Source organism: Lonchura striata, chromosome 6 (genome assembly GCF_046129695.1).
Source record: "Lonchura striata isolate bLonStr1 chromosome 6, bLonStr1.mat, whole genome shotgun sequence".
Taxonomy (NCBI): Eukaryota; Metazoa; Chordata; class Aves; order Passeriformes; family Estrildidae; genus Lonchura; species Lonchura striata.
In genome coordinates this window covers 978,176-1,005,852 of record NC_134608.1, presented here as the reverse complement: position 1 = coordinate 1,005,852, position 27,677 = coordinate 978,176, and the positions used below count along the sequence as shown (strand labels likewise).

Below are 27,677 nucleotides of genomic sequence, written 5' to 3'. Positions count from 1 at the left end.
ATACAGCCCGATAAAGGGAATTAAATACGTACAGCTCTGTGTGGGAATAAATACAGCCCCCTCTGGAAACGCATCCTGGAATCATTTGGAGAGATTCACGCAGATCCTGCTGCCCACACAGCACTGCCACTGCGGCCCTGAAGCCACTAAACCAAGTCACCCACACCATCTCCAGGAATTCCTGGGACACCTCCAGGATGGGCACTCCAAACCTCCCTGGGCAGTGCCAATCCCTGAGCCCCCTTTCCATGGGGAAATTCCTGCTGTGCCCACCCTGAGCCTGCCCTGCCCAGCCTGAGGCCGTTCCCTCTCCTCCTGTCCCTGTTCCTGGAGCAGAGCCCGACCCCCCGGCTGTCCCCTCCTGGCAGGAGCTGTGAGAGCCACAAGGTCCCCCTGATCCCCCTTTGCTCCAGGCTGAGCCCCTTCCCAGCTCCTCAGGAACTCTCCATTCCCTTCCCAGCTCCTCAGGGACTCTCCAGCCCCTTCCCAGCTCCTCAGGAACTCTCCAGCCCCTTCCCAGCTCCTCAGGAACTCTCCATTCCCTTCCCAGCTCCCCAGGAACTCTCCAGCCCCTTCCCAGCTCCTCAGGAACTCTCCATTCCCTTCCCAGCTCCTCAGGAACTCTCCATTCCCTTCCCAGCTCCCCAGGAACTCTCCAGCCCCTTCCCAGCTCCCCAGGAACTCTCCATTCCCTTCCCAGCTCCTCAGGAACTCTTCAGCCCCTTCCCAGCTCCCTCAGGAACTCTCCATTCCCTTCCCAGCTCCGTTCCCTTCCCTGGACACACTCCAGCTCCTCCATATCCCTTTTAAAGTGAGGGGCCCAGATCAATCCCAGGATTGGAGATGCCCCAGCAGTGCTGGCACAGCGGGACAGCCACTGCCCTGGCCCTGCTGCCACACTATTCCTGGTCCAGGCCATCTGCCCACCTTGGCACACCTGGGTTCACATTCAGCCGCTGTCACCAGGTTCCTTCACGCAGAGCAGCTCTTGAGTCCTTCCCCACCACCCCTCTGCAGAAATACATCCCTGTACAGAAATAAATCCTTTTATTTATAGATCTCATTGTGTTCAACGTCAAGTGTGTCCAGAGCCCGCAGCTGGGGAAGGAGAAGGGTTGGGGTTCCTTCTCCCCACTGCCCAGCCCTGAGACAACAAATACTGCACCACTGCCTGTGGGGGTACCAAAATACACGTTTTTCACTAACAGCACTGCATCACCGTGTCCAGGATTCTCTTCCACTTCTCCATGTAAAGTGCAGTGCTGATGTGACCGTGTGGTTCTTCACGGGCAATCCAGGGACAGGTCCTGGGCTGGAGCCTCTGGAGGGAAGCACAGATGGGCTGGAGCGGCTCCTCCATGGCCATGCTGGTGACAATGAGGGGAGCCAGCCCCACAGTGCCCAGCACAGCTCTCCCAGCATGGCCCAGTTCAGCCCCGCACAGTGTCCCACTTCAGTCCTGTAGGTCTGCCCAGCACGGTCCAGTTCAGTCCAGCAGGCTGGCCCAGCACAGCCCAGTTCAGGCCCTCACACTGGACAAGTACAGCCCAGTTCAAGCCCTCAAGCCAGCCCAGCACAGCCCAGTTCAGCTGCCCAGGCTCTCCCAGCACAACCCGGTTCAGCTGCCCAGGCTCTCCCAGCACAACCCGGTTCAGCTGCCCAGGCTCTCCCAGCCCAGTTCAGCTGCCCAGGCTCTCCCAGCACAGCCCAGTTCAGCTCCGCAGGCTCTCCCAGCCCAGTTCAGGTACCCAGGCTCTCCCAGCACAGCCCAGTTCAGGTACCCAGGCTCTCCCAGCACAGCCCAGTTCAGCTGCCCAGGCTCTCCAAGCCTGGCTCCGGGCTCTCCCAGCCCAGTTCAGCTGCCCAGGCTCTCCAAGCCTGGCTCCGGGCTCTCCCAGCCCAGTTCAGGTGCCCAGGCTCTCCCAGGCTCTCCCAACCTGGCTCCAGGCTCTCCCAGCCTGGCTCCGGGCTCTCCCAGCCTGGCTCCGGGCTCTCTCCCGGTGCAGTCCAGCCCAGCCCGGCTCGCTCAGGCACCGTGGCCATTCCCGGGGCTGTTCCCGGCAGCACCGTCCGTGTGCCCGGCTCAGGCGGCGCTGGAGCTTCACCTGCGGGGATGGCCATTTCACAATTTTACGTTCCTGTCTCCAAAAGCTCCTCCAGGCTCTTCCTGACGTGCGGGGGCTGGGCTGCGGCGTGGGCGAGCAGGCCGGGGCCCATCTGTGCCCACAGCGCCTGGGCCAAGGCGGCCGTGGCCGTGCGGGGGCCGGGCACGGAGCCGCCGCTGGCCGAGCTGCCCAGCAGGTGCCACAGCACGGGCAGCACCTTCTGCTCCACGGCACAGGGCTTGCGCGGGTACAGCTCCGGCACCAGCTCTGCCAGGAGAAAATACTCATTTCAATTACAGTTTCAATGGGATCCCCGCCTTTGAGAGGGGTACAGCCCCAGCACCAGCTCTGCAAGAAAATATTAATTTAAATTACAATTCGGATGGGTTCCCAGCCTTTGAGAGAGGTACAGCCCCAGCACCAGCTCTGCCAGAAGAAAATATTCACTTAAATTACAGTTTCAATGGGATCCCAGCCTTTGAGAGGGGTACAGCCCCAGCAGCAGCTCTGCCAGGAGAAAACACACATTTAAATTACAATTTCAATGTGATCCCAGCCTTTGAGAGGGGTACAGCCCCAGCAGCAGCTCTGCCAGGAGAAAATATTTATTTAAATTACAATTTCCATGTGATCCCCGCCTTTGAGAGGGGTACAACTCCAGCACCAGCTCTACAAGAAAATATTCACTTAAATTACAATTTCAATGGGATCCCCGCCTTTGAGAGGGGTACAACTCCAGCACCAGCTCTACAAGAAAATATTCACTTAAATTACAATTTAGATGTGATCCCCAGCTGTGAGAAGGGTACAGCTCTGGTACCAGCTCTGCAAGGCAGCAAGCCAGGGGTCAGGATAAAATCATAATTTGAATTACAATTTAGATGTGATCCCCAGCTTTGATAGGGGTACAGCTCCAGAGCTCACTCTGCAAGGCAGCAAGTGGGGCTCAGGATAAAACATTCATTTAAATTAAAATTTTGATGTGATCCCTGCCTTGAGAGGGGTTTAAAAGCACTTAAATCATCTCCTCAAACTGCTGCTGTACACAAGAGTTTGCTGTTGCAACATCATCAGCTCCCATAAAAAAATCCAGCTTTTTCCCACAACCACTCCTTTTATCCTGTCCCAGGAGTTTGCACAGTAGCACCAGTGCTGCTGATAATTGTACTTTTCCATTAAGCTAAAAAAAAAAATAAAAATAAATAAATAAAGGGGATTTTAGGTTGGGGTCTTTTTTCAGTTAGGAGTCTCATAAATACCTTTATTTCTCACCGTGTAAGGTCTGGTATTCCCAATTTCCCCTCTATCTCACAAATAAGCAGTAGATATTTAAGAAAAAAGCAGCCTTATATTGTAAACATAGAATCATAGAATGATGGGATATCCTGAGCTGGAAGGGACCTACAAGATTATGAGTCCAACTCCTGGCCCTACACAAATATATATAAAGTATGTATAAAAATAAATGTACATGTTCATAGGATTAAATATTTTCCTCAATAATGAATTCAGTGTTTCATTAGCAAATGTTTCCCTCTCTGCCAGAACAGCCTCTTCTGATATATAACACAAACCACTCCAAAAATCCCAGCAAGAGAGGGCTGTTTAAAGGCTGTTTAACACCCTCAGAAAGCACAAATTTAGGGATATTTCAGGAACAGCCTGACCACTGTGCTATTGAGTCCCATTTCACACAGAACTACTCTGAAAGTGAGCCAAAGAAATGTTTGGTTCAAGCATATTTCCCAAAAAGACATTCCTTGTTCATTTAAAGCATGGAAATTCAGCTTTTCTTGAGGAATTCCTGGTTGGAGGGTGGGAGGGAGCTGGGATGGAGTTCCCAGAGCAGCTGTGGCTGCCCTGGATCCCTGGCAGTGCCCAAGGCCAGGCTGGAGCAGCTGGGACAGGGGGAGGTGTCCCTGCCATGGCAGGGGTGGCACTGGAGGGGATTTAAGGTCCCTTCCAACCCAAACCAGTCTGGATTTCTGGCAAGAGCATGAGGGAATGAACACTGGGAGAAGGAATACAATGCCATGTTGAAATTATTATATGCTTAAGGTATTTATAAATGTTAATCCTTAAGGTATTTAAATATATGAGGTATTTAAATTTAAATTAAATCCTTAATATATTTATAAATATTTATAATAAATCCCAGGTTGTTACAGATCTTCCATCTGACTCTGTAACACTAATGCTAATGCTAATACTAATCCTTTGTTTTGTCAGCAACAGCTCCAATTTCCCTTAAAGAGCTGAAATGTGACAACTGCTGCACAACCTCCTGAGGCAGAAGGGAAGGTACAGACACACCTCCACCTCGCAATTAATTTCCCTAATTAAGGGAACCAAACCAACCAAACAAGCAAAGGAAAAGAGCATTTTACCAGCCAGCTTTTCTGTCAGGTCCTGCTTTGCTTTTCCACTCAGGAACTGGGCTTTTGTGCAGAATGGCTGCAGGAGCAGGGAGGTATCTAAAGGCAAAGAACAAAACACGTTAAATTCTTAAATGGAAATGAAGTTTTCTGGAAATAAACACAATATGGGAAAAGGTAAATAAGAAAATGCTATGGAAAAATAACCAAAGCACTAGGGAGCAATATCAAGGTGATTTGTGTGGTGAGAATAAACTAAATTATTTTTACACAGTGTAGCAACGCTGTGAAACTCTTGGAAAGAGTAACATTTTCAATTTACAACTTAATCACCACAATTAAAACAGTTTCAAGTTAAGAAAAAGTAAGTTGCTTACCTAAGTGTTGACATAGAGCCTGGATAACATTTGTGGCAGCTGCATAAATCCCTGGATTTTTGGAGTTGAGGTTGTTGTCCACTATGGCAGGAATTAACATGTTGATCACAGGTGCTAAATTGTCTCTGAGCAGTGGAATCATCTTGTGCATGGCCTCCAAAGCCACCTGGTTCACTTTGCTGTTGGAGTCGTGCAAGCGAGGCTTGAAAGCATCGAAGATCTGCAAAAGCATCCAAGCATCACCCATGAACTGGGAATCAATAAAGCCCATCACCCTTTTTATTGCTACCCTTCAACTGTCCACCTTGGCAAATGATGGCTCTGCTATGTCCAGGGGTTGGAAATAGATGTTCTGTGTGAAAAATGTGTATTTTATGATTGGCTTCTCACAAATGTTACAGTGAATATTATATGTGTAATGTTAGAAAGTTATGCTGTATTAATTAGCTTAAGTAGTGTGTTAAATATATTTTTATGTTATAACAGAATGTTAAAATAGAAACTATGCTATGTAAGATACTATTTTACTAGTTCAAGAAAAGGGATAAGATAATCAAGAAACTCTTTGCACAGAGATAAAGCAACACAAAACCTGAAGAGTTACAGCCTCCTTATCAGAACAGACAAACATTCTTCCACCTTCTCTCCGTCTTTATGGAACCACCAAGATTAAGGGGAAGAGTTGACAAAAACCAGAAAAATTCTTAATTTGCAAGGAATTTATGCATAATGTATGAGATGTATGAATATGCAACAGCCTGTTGCTTTTAAGGGTTATTCCTTTGTTCACAAGGCATGGTTTTGGCAGCTTAGTGCCCAAAAACATCCAGACATCCGTAATTCTTTGCTTTTTATTGTCTTGTAATTGTCCTCACTCTAAATTTTTATCACTCTAATTGTATTACTATTTCATAACCATTTTATTATTATTAAACTTTTAAAAATTCTAAAAACAATGATTGGTGTTTTTCACATTTTGTGAGGTCCCTTCTGACCCAAACCACTCTGAGATTCTGGGATTTTGGGATATGCAAATACCTGGGATGAATTTTTGAGCAAGTCAAGCCAGATTTGCTATTTTAACCCCGTGCATTAATCTGATCTGAAGCCCTGCAGTGCAATGGACTCCAGGCACAGTAACTCCCCCGGTGACCCAGATTTCCTATGAGCCAGTGTTTTTAGAGAAACATGGATCTGTTCAGCAAGGGAAACATCTGAAAAGTTTCAAACCCATCCACAGATTGGATACCAGAAGGTTCCACAGCAGAATTCCATCCTTCCACAAAAAGATATGGCACTGCTGGAGGACAAGCTTGGGTTTCCTTTCATTGTATCTGTCTTCAATTTACAGCTGCTGGACATTTCTTTCTTCTTCAGAACCTCCTTTCCTATTGGACAGGATCCTCATCCTGAGCTTTACCACAATAAATTTAGCATGATACTTTCCTCACCTTCTCCCACACAAAATCTTGTAACTCTGCTTCAGCGATAGTTTTACAGTTCTTCATTAATCCTTTCTGCTGTTTTCACTATTCCCTATTTTGATATTTACCCAAGAGTGGCGTGAAAAACAGCGCGAGGATTCCAGAAATCACAGAATCACAGACTGGTTCTCATGGGAAGAGATGTTAAAGCCCATCCCACCCCACCCCTGCCATCATCAGGGACACTTTCCACTATCCCAGGGTGCTCCAAGCCTCATCCAACCTGGCCTTGGAATCTTCCAGGGATGGGACAGACACAGCTCCTCAGGGCAGTGGCTCAAAAGTATCCTGAGTGAAAAATTTCACACTTTTCCTCCTGTTGCCTTTCTTTCCTCCCTTGGTGACTCACATAGACTCCCTGCTCCTCAAGGCTCTCTGTCAATCGTCCTTGTTACAAGGAGGATCCAAGACTTTTCTCAGAAAACTTGGTGACTCTGATGCCTTGAGAAGGCTGCCCTGGAGCAGAGGCTGGATGGAGTCACAGAATAAATCAGGGATTTATTCAAGGGATCTCCTCCATGGATCCACCTTGGGCAGCACCAGAGCCCAGCCAGGGCTGCACCCAAATGACCCAAAATGGTCCCAAAATGCACGAGCGCTCCCGGGGCTCTCCCTGGGATCAGTTCTGCTCCATTGGCACCTTGGAGTTCATTGTCCCATTCCAGCTTCAGCCCATCAGTCCCACCCTGCTTGTTTTTCTCTCTCCAGCCCACGCTGTTTGTGCTCCTGGGCTGAGGTTTGGATCATTTGTCCTTGGTGCCCAGCTGGAGCAGGAATTGTTTTGTGTCCCTGCTCTGTGCACAGAGCTCAGCATCCCCTGATCTGGAGCCCAGACCCACACACTGAAGCAGCTCAGGATGTGAAAACAGAAAAGCCAAAAGCTCCCAGCCTCTGGCAGCGTTACCCTGACGACGTTGGCGAGCACCAGGCCCGGGCTGCTCTCGGTGTCCAGCAGCAGCTGCCGCACGCCGCCCAGGCGCTCCCGGAAATCCCTGGCGCTCAGTAACCCCACCATGGCCCGCACATAGTCCTCACTCTCCAGGGCACTGCGAGGAGCTGCTCTCCTTGGGGCTTCCTGGGCCTCCGTGCTGTCCCTGTGGGGAAGGGAAATGTTATTCTGTGAGTTGGACCGGCTCATCCCACACGTTCTCGGCCCATCTAAGTGCAAACATCAAAAGTAAACACAAGGTTTCACTTTAAACGTGGTGAATAAATAAAAATCACCTAATAGCAATTGTTCCCAAAGTCTTAGATCCACTCTGCTCCAAATGCAGCTGCTTTTGTGACCAGGGTCAAATGGGAACTTCCCTTACATCAATGGGTCACAACCTCCCCAAACCTACTGTAGTTTAATTCTTTATTCCCAAAGTACTTTAAAGACTGACCCCAGACCAGGTGTGACCTCAGCAGCACTCCATGCTGAGGTGAAAACCCAACAGCTGTTCCTATAATATTTAAAAATAAATTTCCTGTGGCACCTGATCTCATTAGAGTCGTGGAAAGAATTCTAAAGCCTGTGGAATCACCTGTCTGTCCAGGTATTTCCAGACCATCCAGGCAGTCATTACCTCACTCCTAATTCTTGAAGACAAGGCTTGGATGAGAAATGGAATAAGAAGTCAAAATTTATCAGTAAATGTAGAACCAGTTATTATTTTGAACTGTGGAGGATGTGTTAAAGAAATCTGGTCCTGAAGAGACTCTGCAGTCACAGCCCTCTGAACTCTGTGTTCTCAGAAGCAGTTTTTTGGCTTGCTTTAGATTTGGGGGTGCTTCTTTTTCAGCTCATTCAATCACAAACTATGGAATGGTTTGGGTTGGAAGAGACCTGAAATCCCACCCAGTGCCACCTCTGCCATGCCAGGGACACCTCCCACTGTCCCAGGCTGCTCCAGCCCCAGTGTCCAACTGGCCTTGGGCACTGCCAGGGATCCCAGGGCAGCCCCAGCTGCTCTGGGAATTCATGCCCACCTCCCAGAAAGGATAAAGTGAAGTGTCCTGGGGTGATCCTTAGTGTCCTTGCATTCCAGATCTAGCTCAGCCAGGAACACTGTGTGTGTGTGGTGCTGTCCTGGGGGTTTGTAAAATCCCCCCACCCAGACACTTTGTGGGATTTCTTTGTGTGGTGTTGGCTTTGCAGTTGCTTGGTCTTTGCTCAGGCATTTGTTCTTTTTTCTTCCCTTTTTGGGTTCCCTTTTCAGGTTCCCTTTCCATTTTTGGTTTCTCCCTCAGCTTGGAGGGAACTGCAGTGAGCAGGTTTGAGCTGCCTTAAGGATGAACTCTGTGAGTGCTTGTTCACAGCTGAGAAAAGCCAGCAGGAGCAGAGCAGCTCCACTGCCCATCACTGTGGGCGGCAGCAGCCAGGGACAGAGAACCCGAGTGGCCCCAGCCCTGGTGCCTGGCCCTGCCCTGCTGTGGGAGGAGGCTGACCCTGGCTGAGCTGCCAGGCCTTTGTCTGCTGCTGGAACTGCTCCAGGAGGCTTCCCAAGAGGGATCTGACACCAGCTTGTCCCTTTGTCCTAAAGCCTGAGGCCATCCCTGATAACAATGGGTATTTCCAGCATTTTGGGTCTCTCCTTTTTCCTGAGGAGTTCATGAGATTTAGCACTTTGCTATCCAGCAGTTATTTACATCTTTTTCCCTCGGCCTGTTGGCATTCTGTTAATGAAGTGTTATTTTTTCCTTATTGGGAGAAAGGGATTGATTGGAATCAAGGATTGCTCATTTCAGAGTGCTCACCTCCTTGAACTGTCTCCAAGCAAGACAAGGTGACAGTGCTGAGGAGGCCCCACACAGAACCAGCCAGCAGAGGGTGGGAGGTGACACACTCTCCTCACTGGTGGAACCAGCAGGAAATGGGAAGCAGCTCCATCCATCCATGGGGAGTCATGGAAGCTGCTGAAAGACAAGGTGGACCCAGTCGGGCTGCAGAGCTGAAAGCCTCCAGCTGGCTCTGGACATCCCTGAGCAAGGGAAGTGGCCAACTGGCCACTGCCTGGTGGCTGGTGCTCTGTGGGAGTGGCTGGAAAAGTGGGAAAAGGGCAATTGGCAGCACAGAACATCCCTGGCCAGGCAGAGGGGCTGACAGTGAACGTCCATCCTGTGCCTGAGAGCTGGGCTAGTGAGGAACGTCACAACAAACAGCTGGATCAGGCTGCAAGAGTGAAATGCCATGGGTAGATCTGGACTGCAAACAAGGGAGTTATTTCCAGCTTGTGGGGCCTCAGGTCATTGGGGAAGAGGTGCCACCTCTACGTGGGCACGAGACCAAGAGGTGGCCTTCACCATGGTCACTGTATCCCGGGTAATCCATGACTGCATCCATGAAACATGAGCTGCCACCAAGGCCAAGTGGGACCGACCCTGTGGTCTGGGGTCTCAGGAGAACTACGGGGAGGCCCTGTGGTGCACACAGATTAATCCTGTGTGGATCAATCCTGCCTCGGGCAAAGCCAATCCCATCCATGGGGCTCTGCTCAGGGCCTGGCTGCACCTGGTGGGTGAGGCAGAAATGTCTTGTGTACATCAGGGGCATTGATCTGGGGCAGGGGGATTGATTTGGGGTGAGGAGAGCCTGTAATGCTGGAATGCCAGGGCACCCTGGCTGCTGAATGTCACTACCACTGCATGGTTTAACTACCATGGGCTGCTCCAGTCCTACCAGAACTACCTGGGATATCCTCAATGGGCAGTGACCACTGAAATTACTGTATTTGTGTGTGTGTATATATATATATATATATATATATACATATATATGTATGTATGTATAATGTATAGATATGTGTGTTTTATAATGTATAGATATGTGTGTTTAGAGTTCAAATGTACTCATGTGGCCATCAATCAAATGATATAAGAGAAGGGGTGGAATGTCCTGGGGTTATCCATAATGTCATTGTGTTCATATCTATTTCAGCCCCAAAATTGCTACTGTATATCCAAAACCTAAAAAATGTCAATATAAAACCTATAAGAAGATAAAACAAAACTGAAAGTGGTCAGAATATGATCTAAACCCTCCAGCATCCCCAGTCAGGACACCCAACAAAGTCCTTGGTGTCCACAGTTGTGTACAAATGAGTAATTTGTGCTGTGGCTCCAACCAGGAACGTTTTTTCCGTGAGTCTGAACAGCAGCACCTGGGATGATGCTGCCATGGATCCACTGGATCTACATCCCAAGCAGCTGGGGCTGCCCCTGGATCCCTGAAGTGCCCCAGGGCACTGGACAGGGCTTGGAGCAGCCTGGGACAGTGGGAGGTGTCCCTGCCATGGCAGGGGTGGTGCTGGGTGGGCTTTGAGGCCCTTCCAACCCAAACCAGTCCATGATTCTGTGATTCCATACAGTGAATTCCAGGTGTACTGTGTATATTTCATAGATGGTCAGTAGACAAATTAACTTCAAAATGCACAAAACCATTTTAATATAACTGGTTACTCTATTTAAGAATTTCTCTGAAACAGGGCAAGATTTTCCTTTTCCTTGAGGGATGTTTAACTTTCCCAGCCCTGTGTGGCTGTTGCTGTGCTCCCTCCTTGGCCAGGTTTCTCACAGGATAGGCACTGGAGCTCATTACCTGTCTGGGATGATGGGAGCATCTCTGCAAGTAGAGGACGACCTCAAATGTCCAACATTTCCAGTCTGGGAACGCCTTCCTTTGGCTGAGGGTGTATCCAAGGGCATCTCCCCCAGGCCCTGCACAAAGGTACAGCAGGAATTCATGGAACAAGGGAACCACAGGGCATTATTGGGGCTGCACTGCTGGAATTGTCTACACCCAACAGCCCCCAGGACACCTCCACCTGCCCCAGGTGCTACACAAGAGCTTTGCCACACACCTTCTCTCGTAGGCTGTCAACAGTTTCCTTAATGTAAGGCAAATCCTTGGCTGGCACAAACTTCTCCAGGATTTTATCCAAGTCAGGATGAGCCAGCATGCTGAAGAGCATCCTCCGCCCGTAGTACCTGCAGGGAGAGCACCAGGACATCCAGGAACAGGGACTGCCTTTGCCACTTTGTCACCTGGTTTTGTCATTCCAGGTGTGCGATTCCAAAATGGAAAGGTGCAGGGAGATTGTGTCCAGGGAAGGGAAAGGAGCTGGGAAGGGAACAGAGCCCCAGGAGGGGCTGAGGGAGCTGGGAAGGGGCTGGAGAGTTCCTGAGGAGCTGGGAAGGGAATGGAGAGTTCCTGAGGAGCTGGGAAAGGGCTGGAGAGTTCCTGAGGGAGCTGGGAAGGGAATGGAGAGTTCCTGAGGAGCTGGGAAGGGAATGGAGAGTTCCTGAGGAGCTGGGAAGGGGCTGGAGAGTTCCGGAGGAGCTGGGAAGGGAATGGAGAGTTCCTGAGGAGCTGGGAAGGGAATGGAGAGTTCCTGAGGAGCTGGGAAGGGGCTGAGCCTGGAGCAATGGCGGCTCAGGGGACCTTGTGGCTCTCACAGCTCCTGCCAGGAGGGGACAGCCGGGGGGTCGGGCTCTGCTCCAGGAACAGGGACAGGAGGAGAGGGAACGGCCTCAGGCTGGGCAGGGCAGGCTCAGGGTGGGCACAGCAGGAATTTCCCCATGGAAAGGGGGCTCAGGGATTGGCACTGCCCAGGGAGGTTTGGAGTGCCCAGTCACTGTTATTGCAGGTCTTTTCCAACCTCAGCAATTCCATGACTCTAAGATTGCTGACTCCCCTTTCCATTCTCCCCCAGAGGATGTGCTCAAGGATCACTTTAATTAACTGACCAAATTAAAGAGAACAGCCTTCCAGTTCTGCTGGCTGTAACCAGGGTGAGTCCAGCCTTGTCAGCCTGAGGCATGGATCAGCTCCAGGTGTGGATTCCAAAGCCAGCATTCCCTGTGTGGCTCCATCACCTCTGTGCCCAGCAGAGCCCATCCTGTGACCCCTCTCCTCCTGCAGCCAGGGTGTGTGGGAGGTACAGTGCTGGGATAACAGCTGCACCCAAAGCTTTGTTTGGAAGGGACCTTCAATCCCGTCCCCTCCCACCTGTGCCGGGGCAGGGACACCTCCACTAGCCCGGGGTGCTCCAGGCCTGTTCCAAGCCCTGCTGCTCCCCGAGGTCTCTCCCCTGCAGCCCAGCCCAGCCCAGAGGCACAATCTGCTCCCCGGGCACACTCACCGTGTCTGCTGCGAGCTGTCCTGGGCAAACCTGGCGACGGCGGGCAGCAGCCGCTCCGCCACGGGCCGGCCCGCGGCCAGCGCGCGCTCGGGGCCCAGGCGCTCCAGGATGTCCCCCAGGTGCTGGGCCGTGCACCTCCTGACGGCCGAGTGCAGGTGGCTGGGGAGGGAGGAACGAGGCCTGAGGCACGGCCCTGCAGGGCAGCCCCCAGCCCTGCCCGGACACAGCCCCGCGGGCACGCAGCCCCCAGCGCGCCCCGGGCCCGTCCCCAGCACGGACACCTCCCTGCAGCTGCTCTGGCTGGATGCAGGCAGCGGGCTTTTGCCATTTCTGTTCTAGTTTTCCTTCAGGTAGTTCTGTTTTGTGAAGTGTATGAGTGTTCTTTCAATGAGCCCTATGAAAAACCAGTCCCTGCGCTCAGAGACACGTCCTAGGCACTTGGTGTCACTGTAAAATTGACTAAAAAGCAGTGTTCAATCAACCTCTAAAGATCCTGCAGGAGTCTCCTGATCTCTGCTTTGTACAAAATAAACACCTGTGCTGATGCAAAGGGGAGAACAGCCAAAATCAGCCTTCAAACTCCTTCAGCAAATGACCCTTTTTATCTAAATCCAGCTGCCCCTGCTGATCCCACTTGCGCTCAAGAACAAAATCCTGCAAACTCCAATGTCTCCAATTTTATATTTGGATTAAAAATGCTACTTTGAGGACAATTTGTAACTCCTGCTGCACTTTCAAGGGAAAAACAAGAATTGAGAGGCTGAGAGACCTCAGGCCATGAAGCAAACAAGCCCCTGCTCATGGAAACAGCTGGAAAACATTTATGAGCACACAACACCTTGGAGGTAAACACAGTATATACAGGGATGAAACAGGATTTTAAAATTCCTGAAGTAAAATCACTCTCATCTCTACCCCTGGAATCATGCTCTTGGATCATGAATCTACTCACAGAATCCCAAACTGGTGTGGGAAGGGACCTTAAAGCTCATCTTGTTCCAACCCCTGCCATGGGCAGGGACACCTCCCACTGGAATTATTCTTGTTGGTAAATCAAACCCAACTTTGGAGCTGATGAAGAATCAGTATTTCTGTCTAGTCAGGTTTGCCAGCATTAGTCATGATCACAGAGGGCTTGAAAGGAGCTGAGCAGAAACCAGGTACATTTTAAGAGGTCCCATGAATTGTAAGTGACACCATAACTGAAGGATTATGTTGTGGTGAATTTAAGCAACTCAGCCCAACTTAGAGAGAACGTCTCTTGTGGAGTTACAGTTGTGTCAAACAATCCTTCTCAGTTCCTAGTGAGACACAAATTTGCCCTTTGAAGGATAATTCCATATTCCTGTCACAGCCTCTGGAGCTGGAGCTGCCCTGTGCTCCAGGAGCTTTTCTGCTGACATGGCCAGAGCTTCCTGAAGCCAGGCCTAGAAAAGCTGCAACTTTAGGCCATGCCCTGATGTGTTATCCATTAAAAACATCCTTTACTCCATGAACTAGGAAAGTCTGAGCTGTGAATAGATTAATCTGTGCCCAAAGGCTGTATTCAGCTTAATTCTGATGCCTTAGATAGCAGAAGACCTATGCAAACTCACAAACTGGAGGGGACAAATCCCTCCAGAAAACCCCTCAGCAGGTGAGTCTGAATCTGCCAGGGAAGGTGGGGACACCTGACCAGGAGGGCCAGGGGTCTCTGAGGCCAAGAAGGGAGACCCCAAACAGGGCACTTCCCCTTGCTGCTGAATGAAAGCCATGGGCAGGTACTGCCTGCTGCTCCTAAATTCACAAAGTCATGGAATCAGCCTGCTTTGGGTTAGGAGGGACCAAAAATCCACGGGCAGGGACACCTTCCCCTACCCCCAGCCCACCCTTGGACACTTCCAGGGGTGGGGCATCCATCCCAAGTCAGTCTGAATCCCAGTAATTCATAAAGAATGGAAACCCCAAGGCTGATTTTTGCCTTTCAGTATAAAGAGCAGCAGAGCTGTCAGGAGACAGAATCCATGCACCCCCAACAACCAGCTGCCCAGGAAATAAAAGAGAACATTTTCAGTCAAGGATAACTCTGAGGATTGGAGCTGTGCAGGAAATCTGTGGAGAGGTTTTGAATGGAGCACCTGAAATGTGTCATGAAGGGAAGTGGAGCCTGAGAAATGTCACCAAGGGGTGGCAGAGAGGAGGGAAAGCACCAGGGGTGCACCCAGCTCAGATGTGGTGAGCAGTGAATGAGGATGGAAAAGGAAAACAGACTGAACAGGGCCAGGGGAAGAAGGGAATTAACTCCAGAAAAGAATGGCCACCAGCACTGGAAGGAAATTAAAATGCAGACACAAAGGCTCAGCCTAGAGAGGAGGAATCAAGCACGACAGATGCAGCTAGAGAACTGTAAGTTATAAATCAGTTTTCTAAATAAAGAGGGGTGCAAAAAACTGGCCAAGGCAGGAACTGACTGCAGAGCAAAGGAGGAAAAGAAAGAACATTATGCCAGCTTTACCAGGCAAAGCAAAACAGCAGCTCCCCAGGAATATACAGTAACAGCAAATAAAATCACTGAAGTGGTGCAAAACAGCCAGAAAATACACCAAGCTCCAAAATCAACAGCCAACCTCTTACATAGTGCACAGAAAGGAACAGAGGGGCTTTAATTCAATTTATGCCAACAAACAGTGCCCTGGGTAGAGGTTTAGCACAGCTGATTTACTCGTTTTCAAACTTCTGTCTACTGTACTCTGATTTGATGTTAAAAAGCCTACATTTGATAAATTTATTCTATTCACAATATTCTTTATAAAGTCTTTATAGGAATTACCTTTGCCCTCCATTTATAAGAGAACAAAGTGCACGTGCTGGAGTCACATTATTAACCATGGCCTTCAGTGCCTTGTCTACCTCTTCCCTTATAAAAGTGTTGGATTCCCCAGCTTTGTGCAAAAGGACTTTTACTGCATTATCTAGTTCTTGATCCATGCTCTTTTTCAGGTGGGTGAACAAATCCCCTAAACAGACCACAGCAGCTCGAGAAACACCTGAGCGTAAATTCTTGACCTGCACACAGGAAAAACCCAAAAAACAATGAATAATGTTTATCAGAGAGACTTTAAAATAAATATTCATGTTTGCCCTTTGTCATTTTTAAGCAACATTACAAGCAACTGAGAAACACATTTCTAGCTTGATTCACAACGGGTGAGAATTAAAATACACACTCATAAAAATGTTATAAAGTTAAAATCTACATTTTCTCAGCCTCTGAGTCTCAAATCATCCTTGAGACTGCCCAGTTGAGGAAAACTCACCAGAGGTGAGCATAAATCACTTCAGAGAGCTGTAAAATACATATATACACACAGAGAGAGCCAGTGGAATATTGTGATAGGAAAATTTAACCTCTTGAGCCACAGCCAGAGTTGTTTCGTGGAGCTTTGCAGTCAGAATAGGGGCATGGTAGGCAGACAAGCACCTGACAAAGTTCAGACCTTCAATTTTCTTCTCCCTGTGTGAAAAAAATAATACTTAAATTCCATCCATTTGTCAAGTTTCATTAAAATATTCACTAAAATGTGAAATTCTAAGGAATCAAATAGCAAACAAATTAGACAGTAAAATAAAGCAATGAAAAATACCCCCAGAATGGTTTGGGTTCAAAAGGACCTTAAATCCCCTCCAGTGCCACCCCTGCCATGGCAGGGACACCTCCCACTGTCCCAGGTGGCTTCAAATCCCAATGTCCAGCCTGGCCCTGGGCACTGCCAGGGATCCAGGGACAGCCACAGCTGCTCTGGGAATTCTGTGCCAGGGCTGCCCACCCTCCCAGCCAAGAAATAATGCAGGAAACTCTTTCCAAGCAAATCTGTCTTTTCCTGTGGGACTGTTCCAGCACTGCAGCCTCTCAGCAGAGTCCCACAGTTCTGTTCACTGCTGGCACCAGTGGCAATTCCAGGATCTATTTCCTTCCCCAAACTGAAGGCAGCAGCTCTGTAAGGATATCCCAAGTCGGGAAGCACCAAAGAGATGCTTTTATTCCACAAATTAGTCAGAGTAATAAGAAAAGATCAAAAGTTCTCAAAAGTGTGCACATCCATTAAAAAACGAGTCCCCACATGCGTCCACAGCGCTATAAATAAACATATTGTTCTGTGGCAAGCACATTTCTCTCACTCTCAGGATTTTTCATAGAGGTGCACAGAGAGAAGAAAGAGAAAGTAATTTGTATTTCTGCTCTTTGTTTTCCCATGTGGAATGTGTGTGGAGAATTGTTTCCCTGGGGTGTTGCTTGGTTGGATTCTGGTGAGGATTGTTTGAGCCTGGTGGCCGATCCAACCCACCTGGGGCTGGGCTCTGGAGAGGGGCACGAGGTGTGTTAGACTTAGAGAAAGTAGCATGTAGTTTTAGTATCCTCATTTTTATATAGTATATTAATGTATTTTAGCATAGTTATAATAAAGAAATCATTCAGCTTTCTGAATTGAGTCAGACATCAGCATTTCATTCCACTGGGTTCGCCTGCGTTTCCAACGCTGTTCCCTACCGATCTTTGTGAAAAGGTGAATTTTCATTTCCCTGGGTGTTCCCCGTGCCCGCCCTGCCCAGCCCAGCCCGGCACGCACCAGTCGTGGTCAGCCAGCAGCGCCAGCGCCGCGGCCAGCGCGGGCTCGGGCCGGGGCAGCGGCAGCAGCTCGGCGGCGTCCAGCACCTCGGGGCTCTGCGGCACCGGCGGCTCCCGGCAGCGGCCCCGGGGACACGGCTCCCCTGGGGAGAGGACACGGCGTCAGGGACAGGGACACGGCGTCAGGGACACGGACACGGCAGTGTCAGGGACAGGGACACGGCAGTGTCAGGGACAGGGACACGGCGTCAGGGACACGGACACGGCGTCAGGGACACGGACACGGCAGTGTCAGGGACAGGGACACGGCGTCAGGGACAGGGGACACGGCGTCAGGGACATGGACACGGCGTCAGGGACAGGGACACGGCGTCAGGGACAGGGACACGGCGTCAGGGACAGGGACACGGCGTCAGGGACAGGGACACGGCAGTGTCAGGGACAGGGACACGGCAGTGTCAGGGACAGGGACACGGCAGTGTCAGGGACAGGGACACGGCGTCAGGGACACGGACACGGCAGTGTCAGGGACAGGGACACGGCAGTGTCAGGGACAGGGACACGGCGTCAGGGACAGGGGACACGGCGTCAGGGACAGGGGACACGGCGTCAGGGACACGGACACGGCAGTGTCAGGGACAGGGACACGGCGTCAGGGACAGGGACACGGCGTCAGGGACAGGGACACGGCTCCCCTGGGGAGGGGACACAGCATCAGGGACAGGGACACGGCAGTGTCAGGGACAGGGACACGGCAGTGTCAGGGACACGGACACGGCAGCATCAGGGACAGGGACACGGCAGTGTCAGGGACACGGACACGGCGTCAGGGACAGGGACACAGACACGGCGTCAGGGACACAGACACGGCGTCAGGGACAGGGACACGGCTCCCCTGGGGAGACGACACGGCGTCAGGGACAGGGACACGGCTCCCCTGGGGAGACGACACGGCGTCAGGGACAGGGACACGGCGTCAGGGACAGGGACACGGCGTCAGGGACAGGGACACGGCGTCAGGGACACGGACACGGCATCAGGGACACGGACACGGCGTCAGGGACAGGGACACAGCTCCCCTGGGGAGAGGACACGGTGTCAGGGACAGGGACACGGCGTCAGGGACAGGGACACGGCGTCAGGGACAGGGACACAGACACAGCATCAGGGACACAGACACACCACCAGTGGCTCTGACATGGGGCACAGGACACACCACCAGTGACTGGAGACACACCACCAGTGACACTGACACGGGACACACCGTCAGTGACAGGGAACACAGCAGCAGTAGCTCTGACACGAGACACAGGACACACCACCAGTGACAGGAGACAGACCACCAGTGACAAGGACACACCATCAGTGACATGGGACACACCACCAGCGGCTCTGACACAGCACACACCACCAGTGACAGTGACAGACAGCACCAGTGACAGGGGACACACCTGCAGTGGCTCCGCCAGCTGCAGCCACAGGACGAGACTGAGCCCCAAGTGCTGCTGCAGGAACTGAGGCTGGCACAAGACACAGTCCCAGAGTCTGGGCTGGAAGGGGCTCAAATGCCACCCGTGGGCAGGGCCACCTCCCTGGAACTGGTGCCTTCATTTCAGCTCCCGTGTCTCCCAGGCTCTGCACTGCACTGGTGAATAACTCTGAGCTCCACACAAGTGCCACCAGCTCTGCTCACAGATCAGCACACTGAACAATCCTGAACCAGCCCAGAACCAGCTCAGGCACCCAGAACAATCCTGAACCAGCCCAGAACCTGCTCAGCACACTGAACAATCCTGAACCAGCCCAGAACCAGCTCAGGCACACAGAACAATCCTGAACCAGCCCAGAACCAGCTCAGCACACTGAACAATCCTGAACCAGCCCAGAACCAGCTCAGCACACAGAACAATACTGAACCAGCCCAGAACCAGCTCAGCACACTGAACAATCCTGAACCAGCCCAGAACCAGCTCAGCACACAGAACAATCCTCCCACCTGGGAGGTGGGACTGCAGCACCTGGAGCTGGAATTGGGCAATGAACCCCAGTGTGGAAAGGACCAAAACTCATAGAAGTGTGAGAACTCCTGACCCAGGGTCCATCTTGGGTGCAGCCTTGGCCAGGCTCCTGCGCTGCCCAAGGTGTGTCCTGTGGGGGCTTTTAATAAATCCCTGCTTTATCCTTGACCTCTGCCCAGCCTCTGCTCCAGAGGCCCCTCAGGCATCACCACCATGCCAGGCCAAGCCCTGGCCTTGGACACTTCCACGGATCCAGGGGCAGCCTCAATCAGAGTTTAATTCATGTAAATTCAATTTTGCACACAACCTTTGCTTTTAAGAGTCACAAACACAAAGGTAGTGGTTGTTCAATGTAAAAACAGGTGCACAGTGTGCTAATAACATCATAAACCTTGAAGGGACACTAGACAAATTCTGGCCACCTTTTGAGCACCATCAGTAGGAGCTTCTACTCTTAACATTTTCCTACTGGATATTTTAAAGGCAATTCAGTGCCAAAATGTACCCAGAAAAGGGGTTTTGGGGACAGGAGGGAGTCAGTCTGCTGTTAATGCATTGTAAAATTTCAGATCCTGATCACACTAAAACCCTCTGATGTTTCATGAATCTCCCTAACAAATTCTAGATGAAAAACAATCAGCTGAATCCCCAGTGAGGCATTAAAACCCCTCCAGCCCCAGCCCCACAGTACTGATCTTCCCAAGCACCTCAGGCTGTTCACTGCACAAATAGATTACATTTTGAAATTGTCCCACTCCACTGCACAAATATGTGAAGAGTTTACTGTCCCAGCTTACCAGAATCGAGCAAGGATGAACACTTTGACCTCTTCAAACTGGATGTTCTTTTCAGGGGAGGGTTCAAGGCCACATTTTCTAAGGACAAAGATCCATTTCTTGGCGATGTCAATAAATCCCCACAGAGATTAAACCCTAGGAAAGAAGGAAATGTCTGAATTACAATAAAATCAACCAAAACCAAGTTAAAACCCAGTATTACCAGCCCTAATTTCCATTTCAGCAGCATTGAACAGGGAATATTCATTTAAGACAAATCCTCATCCTCACTTTCTGCTGTGAGTTTCTCTGGTTCACTCATACTCAGTCTAATCCTTTCCCAAGGGAATTCCTCCTTCCCTTCCACATCTTTGCCTTCCTGCTGCTCTTTATGGTTGTGTTCTTTGTCTTCTTTCCTCTTCCTCCTCAGCTTCTCCTGAGCAGATTTTGACAAGGTCACTTTTATCTGCAAAATAAAATCATGCATAAGTTACCCCAGAACTGATTCCCCAGTTCCTCATGCTGGCCAAGGTCAGCATGGAAAAGCAGGATTTTCTCTGATCTGACCCTTCTCTCTCTCCTGTGTTTATGACACCTTTTGTGCCCCAGGAAAACTCAGCAAATAAATTTAATCCAGTTAAATTTATGTTCAGTTTAGTAAATTTAATCAATTTACTGATTTGAATCTGATCCTGCCAAGGGTTCACATGTTCAGGGGAAATCAGAAAATTAAGACATTGTTAATCATAAACTTCAAGTATTAGTATTCTTCAAATGTTATTTTAAAGGCTTGCAGAAGGAGTTCCATTTCAATGTTTTTTTTGACTTTGTATCACATTTCACTTAGATAAATCTTGCTCCATTTACATTTGCAAATAGCTTTTAACAAATAGCACCACTCCTCAGAGATCAGATTATGGCCAAATATTCAGGAAGGTTTTTAAGAAAAACTTCTGATTGGAGCTGGATTAATTCATCCATGAGGAAAACCGGACCTGATCCAACCCAGCCAACCCCTCCTTCCACATCTGCTTGTGCTGTGGGAGTCAGGGGGGGCATTTCCCAGCTCCACTCCTTCCTGCAGCTCTTCTCCAGGGATCTGAGCACGGTGGGAAGCTCCTGGCACATCCATCTGCCATCCAGGTGGCACCAAAAGAAAATCAGGAGCAGCAGCTCGAAGGCTGTGGCTGTTCCAGTCAAACTCCTGCTGCCCCAACACAGAGTGTGACTGAGCAGGCTGCACCCCACACCCCCAGGCTGGGCAGTGCTTACCTCTCCTTCATTCCCTGCATGGCAACGGGAATGGGAAGGGCTGTTCTGCTGGAAGCTTCTCCCTGGGGCTGCCTCTGCCCCCTCCCTGGCATCCTGGGCATCCTCACTGGCCACACAGGGCATGGGAGCTGGGGCAGGAGGGCTCCCAAAAACACCTGGAGGGCAGAACACGGAGTCACAGACTGCTTTGGGATGGAAGGGACAGCAAACCATCTCATTCCACAGATGCCACGACTGGAAGTGTCTATCCAGGAACTGCAACACTTTCAAACATAATTCTTTGTATTCCCACTGAACTGGGGATTGTGAACAATCTACAACATTGTACAGATCTTCTTTTCCCACTCCAGAAAGGCACATTTTCCCTCATTTCGTGACTCAAAGAGACACAAAGGATGATTTGGGGTCTGTAGTACCTCTGCCAACAACAGCAACGTCTTCAGATGTGAAACCCAGATGGTTCCTGGGTGCAAAACCAGACACTGACTCTGCAGGGCCTGAAAGCACAAAGAGCATTCACTGTCAGTCGTGTTGGTCATGCTTTGGGATGTGTTTCATCCTCCTAAAATGTCACCCCACATCTGACTGATCCCTTTCCTGAACCAGGGCATTGCCAGGTTACTGAAGGCAGCAGGATCTGTTGAACACCCACATGAGGGAAGTTCACATCCCACTGGCAGGAGCCTGGAGCCAGCCTGGGAATGCTCCCCTGGAGAGGAGAAGCTCCAGGGAGAGCTCAGAGCCCCTTGCAGGGCCTGGAGGGGCTCCAGGAGAGCTGGAGAGGGGCTGGGGACAAGGATGGAGGGACAGCCTGTGGACACAGCTCCCTCAGCTCCTTTCCTCCATGCAGTAGAACCAAAACTGATTAAACACAAATAATCCCACCTGCACTGCCCTGGGAGGGTGAAACACACCAGCAGCACTTCACCTCAATTCCCCACTGGAAACGAGCTGCTTGCAAGCCTGGATCTCCTCACCTGAGCACCCTGAAATCCCAGTTTGGCCCCAGAACAGCTGGAAATTCCATTTGTTAAGAGCTGGGGGATGTGGGCTCACTGCCCACACCAAGGTTCCTCAGGTGAGTATCGACAGGAACATACCTGTGCTGGGGGAATGCTCTGCCCCCTCTGTGTCTCTGGGCCTTGCTGGAGATACTTTTGCAGGATGGGATTTGCTGCCAAGTGCTGGAAAAGTGTCTGACCTGTTCAGATAAGCACATTGTATAGGTGCAATTCTGCACAACAGTCAAAGTCATGCCAAAAACAACAACAGATTTCAGTTTCTCTGTGGCAAAACTATTTCCAGTATTCCCACAAATGTTCACACTGAGCAGGAACAGAATTCAGTGGAAATTATTTGATGAGCAGGTCCATTATGAAGAACACCCTCAAGAAAACCCTTATGAAAAGCCTTACACTAGGACTAAATTTAGGAAACACCCATAAGGTAAAGAATTGTTTGGCCTGGGGATTGATGATGCTGGATCCAACCTGGCCAAAGACAGTGACCAAATCCTCCTGCCACAACAGGGATGAGCTGTTCCCAGCTCAGCAGAGACATTCACCAGGAAAATGCTCTTATCTACAAGAACAACTTCTAAATGACTTAAAATTTAAAATGATTCTCTGGATATGAAAGATGAAACCCAGAGCCAGTGTAATACCCACAACTAAAGACTCTTTTAAGGTCCAGGGGAAGGCCCAAGCTCCAGTAATGTCCCTAATTCCTGTGTCCCATCACTCATGGCAGTTTATCAGCAGACAAACCAAACCCTTCCCAAAGCAAATACTCCAAAACCCCCATTCCTGGTGCCCAGCCACAGATTTTGGGAATAGACAATGTCAGTTTGTGCCAGTGCTCACAAACCCCCTGAGCTGACCCCTGGCATTTTTCTGAGCATTCCAAGGCTTTCAGCATCCCCTGGGATGGACTCTTGTCCTATCTCAGGTGACTGCCAGGTCTCTCCTCTCCTCCTGGCTGGTTCAGAACTCCCCTGGCTGAGGATGCAGTGAAGTACCAAGCACTGGATAATGGACGTGGCAATGTTGTACAGAGCATGGCTCAGCCCAACCTGTTACCTTGATTCTTAAGATTTTCTAAAGCCTTCTAAGTTTACATTCTGTTAAAAAACTTTCCCACACATTTTCTATAAACAACATATTGTTTTACATTCCTTCGTAAAGGTAGAAAAATTTAATATACTAATAGTTTATCCAATGTCTTTAAAGAGGTAACCCATTCACTCTCCAATCCACTATCACCTTTAAAAAAGTATAAAACCTAGAGTCAAAATAATAAACAAACTTCCTTTTTTTACCTCGTCATCGTGGTGGCTCGTGTTGTACTTTTTCGTGTCCTGTAACAACACAAACCAGCACACCCAGGGCTCCACTTGACTTCTGAAGGATTTCAGCACTTGAATGTGGGATTTTAAAGATTATTTTTAAAAATGTGATTCAGCAGTAATGCACACCAGGAAGGGATGTGAATATAAATTAGTTCTGGGCTGCACAACAGAAAACCTTCTGTTTGTGAATCACTGCAGGTTCCTTCTGCCTCAAATCCCTTTGGTTTTTACATTTCCTGTTTTGCTTTCTGTTGTTAATGCAGTTCTGTGTCAGTTATATGTAAGATTCCCTGCTCATGGCAGGGCTGGAATTAGGTGATTTTTCAGGTCCCTTCCAACCCAAACCACTCTGGGATTCTGTGCATCTACAAAAGCTGCTTTTAGTACACACAGAAATATCTTCAGAGAAGAGCTACCAAGAGCTTCATCATTGGCTCAGAGCAGAGAGGAGATTTTGGACTGGCAAATTTGCAGAATTCCTCAAAACTCTTTTTATTTCATTAAACAATAGCTTATACTGCTCATAACCAACTGGGTTGCTGCCCTGTAAATCAGAGCAGCATTTGTCACCACCCAATTTCTATTTAGGAGAGCTCTGGGAAGGCATTTTAAATTCAATTATCTCTCAGGAATAAATGGAACCAGCTTTTGATCCACAATAAGAAACATCTGCATTGTCTTCCTCTTCTCAACAAAACCAATTCAATTTCCAAGCTGCAGTAACCTGACCTTATCCTTCCTCTTCCCTCTTGTCCTTCTCACTCCCCCGTTCAGCTCTGGCAATGTTCCTGCAGTGCCAGGCAATGTCTTTATCAAATATTTACTGCCCCTGGCACTGCCTCCCTGCCCTGCCTACTGCAGCCTCATGTTAGAAGCCAGAAAAAAACAGAATAATGTCATTTAGCAGCTCTTGTCTTTTTAGAGAGGAACATAATTCACAGAGAAAAATCAGGCTATTAAGCACGCAATCCTCTATTAAACACGTAGCAGTTAAAATCATGATTTCACTAAGCTGTGCGGGGATTTCCAGGCTGAGGTGACACCAAGTGACACTCACATCACTCTCCTCCTGGGGGGCAGCGTGGCCACGGGGGAGCCCAGGGATTCCTGGCTGGAAATTCCACTCTCGCCGGTGGGGGAGGAGCCCTGCGAGGGGCAGTCCCCGGAAAATTCGAGTTTCACCCCGGAGTCGGGGCTCTCCAGGTCGGCGATGCTGCTGCTCAGCTTTGCCCTCTTCTTGGCCGCGCTGTTCCGCAGGGACCTCAGGGAATTCTGCATCTGCACAGCGGGGAGAAGGGACAGGGACACTCACTGCAGAGGGAAAAAGCTTTCTGCAGCTAAATGAGGTCTGTTCATGGGGTGCACGAGGCCCTGCTGGGCAGTGTGATCAGCACACACACGGTTTTTGGGCAATTATAATGATCCCTCTCCTGGCTTCACACAGAATCCCTGGGCTGGAAGAGACCTTCAAGACCATCGAGTCCAACCCAGCCCCAACACCTCAACCAAACCCTGGCACCCAGTGCCACATCCAGGCTTTGTTAAACACACCCAGGGGTGGTGACTCCACCACCTCCTGGGCAGAACATTCCAGAACTTTATCACTCTTTCCATAAAGAATTTCTTCCTGATATCCAGCCTGAATTTCCCTTGGCACAGCTTAAGGCTGTGTGCTCTGGTTCTGTCAGTGCTGTCTGATTTATTTCACAGGAATTATCCTGCAAGCAAACACGGTTTCACAGCAGTGCTGTGCCCCAGCTTCCCTCTTCAGGGCACAGGGACAGATTCCTGCTGGAACACACCAAATCCGTGCTTTTCAGTGGATTAAAGGAGGGGTTTGATGGCTGCCAGCACACACAGTGAGACCTCAGGTTTTTCCCAGCAAATCTGCACTTACTAAAAACAGAACCATGGAATGGTTTGGAAAGGACCTTAAGGATCATCCCATTCCATCTCTGCCATGGCAGGGACACTCCCCACTGTCCCAAGGCTGCTCCAACCCCAGTGTCCAGCCTGGCCTTGGACACTGCCAGGGATCCAGGGGCAGCCACAGCTGCTCTGGGAATTCATCCCAGACCCTCCCAGCCAGGAATTCCTTCCCAATATCCCATCTAAACCTCTTGTAAATCATGCAATCAGTGTCCAGCAAGCAGAGATCCTACTCAAATCAGCAGGAAAATCTGTAATTACTAGTGTTTCGTGCTGCAGCATTATCCCCTCTTTTTGCTGAGTATTTTTCATATTTTGTTTAGAAATTTCTCCTCTGTTTAACACCTCAGGTTCCCTTCAGTGGGAACCAGAGGGTGGAAAGCACAGAAAGAAAGGCAAAGCCAGGAATTCACAGAATCCCAGACTGGTTTGGGATGGAAGGAACTTTTGGAAGGAATTTCACCTTGTCCCACGTGCGGGGACACCTCCCACCAGCCCAGGGTGCCCCAAAGCCCTGGACGCTCCCCGGGATGGGGAGCACTGTGAAAAGTGCACTGATCCCATCTCACCCACCTCCTCTTGGTCCACCTCCTCAGGCTGCAGCTGCAGCTCTGCCAGCCCCGCTGCCAGCTCCGTGCCCTCCCTGCTGCCGGGGGGCTCCCGGGGGCTGGGCAGCCGCGGGATGGGGGGCACGGGCCGGGCGCCCCGCAGCCCCGCGGCTCTGCCCAGGGTGGTCCTCAGCTGCAGGGGGGGCTTCTCCAGCTGCAGGGAATGCCTCTCCAGCTGCAGGGGGGGCTTCTCCAGCTGCAGGGAATGCTTCTCCAGCTGCAGGGGGGGCTTTTCCAGCTGCAGGGAATGCCTCTCCAGCTGCAGGGGGGGCTTCTCCAGCTGCAGGGAATGCTTCTCCAGCTGCAGGGGGGGCTTCTCCAGCTGCAGGGAATGCCTCTCCAGCTGCAGGGGGGGCTTCTCCAGCTGCAGGGATTGCCTCTCCAGCTGCAGGGAATGCTTCTCCAGCTGCAGGGGGGGCTTCTCCAGCTGCAGGGGGGGCTTCTCCAGCTGCAGGGATTGCCTCTCCAGCTGCAGAGAATGCTTCTCCAACTGCAGGGGGGCCTTCTCCAGCTGCAGGGGGGCCTTCTCCAGCTGCAGGGAATGCTTCTCCAGCGGCAGGGAATGCTTCTCCAGCTCCAGGGGTGCCTTCTCTAGCTGCATGGGGGCCTTCTCCAGCTGCAGGGAATGCTTCTCCAACTGCAGGGGAGCCTTCTCTAGCTGCAGGGAATGCTTCTCCAGCTGCAGGGGAGCCTTCTCCAGCTGCAGGGAATGCTTCTCCAGCTGCAGGGGGGGCTTCTCCAGCTGCAGGGAATGCTTCTCCAGCTGCAGGGAATGCTTCTCCAGCTGCAGGGGGGGCTTCTCCAGCTGCAGGGAATGCTTCTCCAGCGGGCTATCCCCTGGAACACACAGAGACTGTCAGGGATAGCACCAGGACGAACTTCACCTCTCACTTCTGTATCTATAAAACTCCTTCTGCCATGGAATGAGTGTTAAAAACACACTTGTGCAGGCTCACGTATCAGTTTATTCCAATTTTAGTGTCTCCTTGCTTTAGGAAACATAAGTGTTTCATGCATGTGCACACTAACATAGAATCAAAATATCCTCAGCTGGAATGGACACACAAGGGTCACCAAAGTCCATGCACATGGCCTTAGTCCCTTTAAAAATTAATTAACTCTCTTCATTAAGAGAAAAAAACTCATCCCCAAACTTCTGTGGAAGGTGCTGTAACAACAAAGGCAGTCCAAAGAACCAGAAAAAATCAAAATGTGTATGGAAAACATATGGTAAATGAGAAATACAATATCAAATCATAAATAAATAAAAAATAAAAAGTAAATCATAAATAAAATAAAAAAGCAAGCAATAAATGCATCTACAAGGCAGAGTCACATGCCAAGGGCAGGAAATTCCCAAAGCACTCAATTGGAAATTTTCTATATATGCACAAAAATATGGGTCTCAGTGAAGATGAAATTTCAAACAGATTTCTTTAATCAGTGCAAAATTTTGTGTGGAAACTGTTACTTTGTTTCAGAAACCTCCCGAGTGCTCAGGAAGCAGTTTAACCTAAATAAAAAATAAAGGTATTTTTACCCACGGGGTTGGAACTGGATCCGTTTTAAGGTCTTATCCAACCCAAACCACTCTGGGATTCCATGACTCAAATGAAGAGGCAAAAACACAAAATGCGCTGAGTAACTCTTTTCTTGCA

The 27,677-nt window shown here is 50.0% G+C and overlaps 1 protein-coding gene across 1 annotated transcript in view; it reads right to left on the bottom strand.

Annotated features, from left to right (window-relative positions):
• Positions 1-1,925: 1,925 nt before the first annotated feature.
• The window catches only part of TOGARAM1 (TOG array regulator of axonemal microtubules 1), a 34,235-nt gene continuing 8,483 nt past the window's right edge, over positions 1,926-27,677 (bottom strand). The window contains exons 6-23 of the mRNA XM_077783843.1: positions 26,378-26,856; positions 25,985-26,251; positions 24,540-24,760; positions 22,236-22,336; positions 21,552-21,632; positions 21,136-21,290; positions 20,155-20,329; positions 19,885-20,019; positions 17,071-17,212; positions 15,851-15,956; positions 15,273-15,508; positions 12,464-12,622; positions 11,183-11,309; positions 10,921-11,039; positions 7,246-7,435; positions 4,858-5,077; positions 4,493-4,579; positions 1,926-2,372 (exon numbers count right to left, since the gene is read on the bottom strand). Of these exons, the coding sequence (XP_077639969.1) occupies positions 2,131-2,372; positions 4,493-4,579; positions 4,858-5,077; positions 7,246-7,435; positions 10,921-11,039; positions 11,183-11,309; positions 12,464-12,622; positions 15,273-15,508; positions 15,851-15,956; positions 17,071-17,212; positions 19,885-20,019; positions 20,155-20,329; positions 21,136-21,290; positions 21,552-21,632; positions 22,236-22,336; positions 24,540-24,760; positions 25,985-26,251; positions 26,378-26,856 (3,242 nt within the window). The 3' untranslated portion in view covers positions 1,926-2,130. The remainder of the gene's footprint in view (positions 2,373-4,492; positions 4,580-4,857; positions 5,078-7,245; positions 7,436-10,920; positions 11,040-11,182; positions 11,310-12,463; positions 12,623-15,272; positions 15,509-15,850; positions 15,957-17,070; positions 17,213-19,884; positions 20,020-20,154; positions 20,330-21,135; positions 21,291-21,551; positions 21,633-22,235; positions 22,337-24,539; positions 24,761-25,984; positions 26,252-26,377; positions 26,857-27,677) is intronic.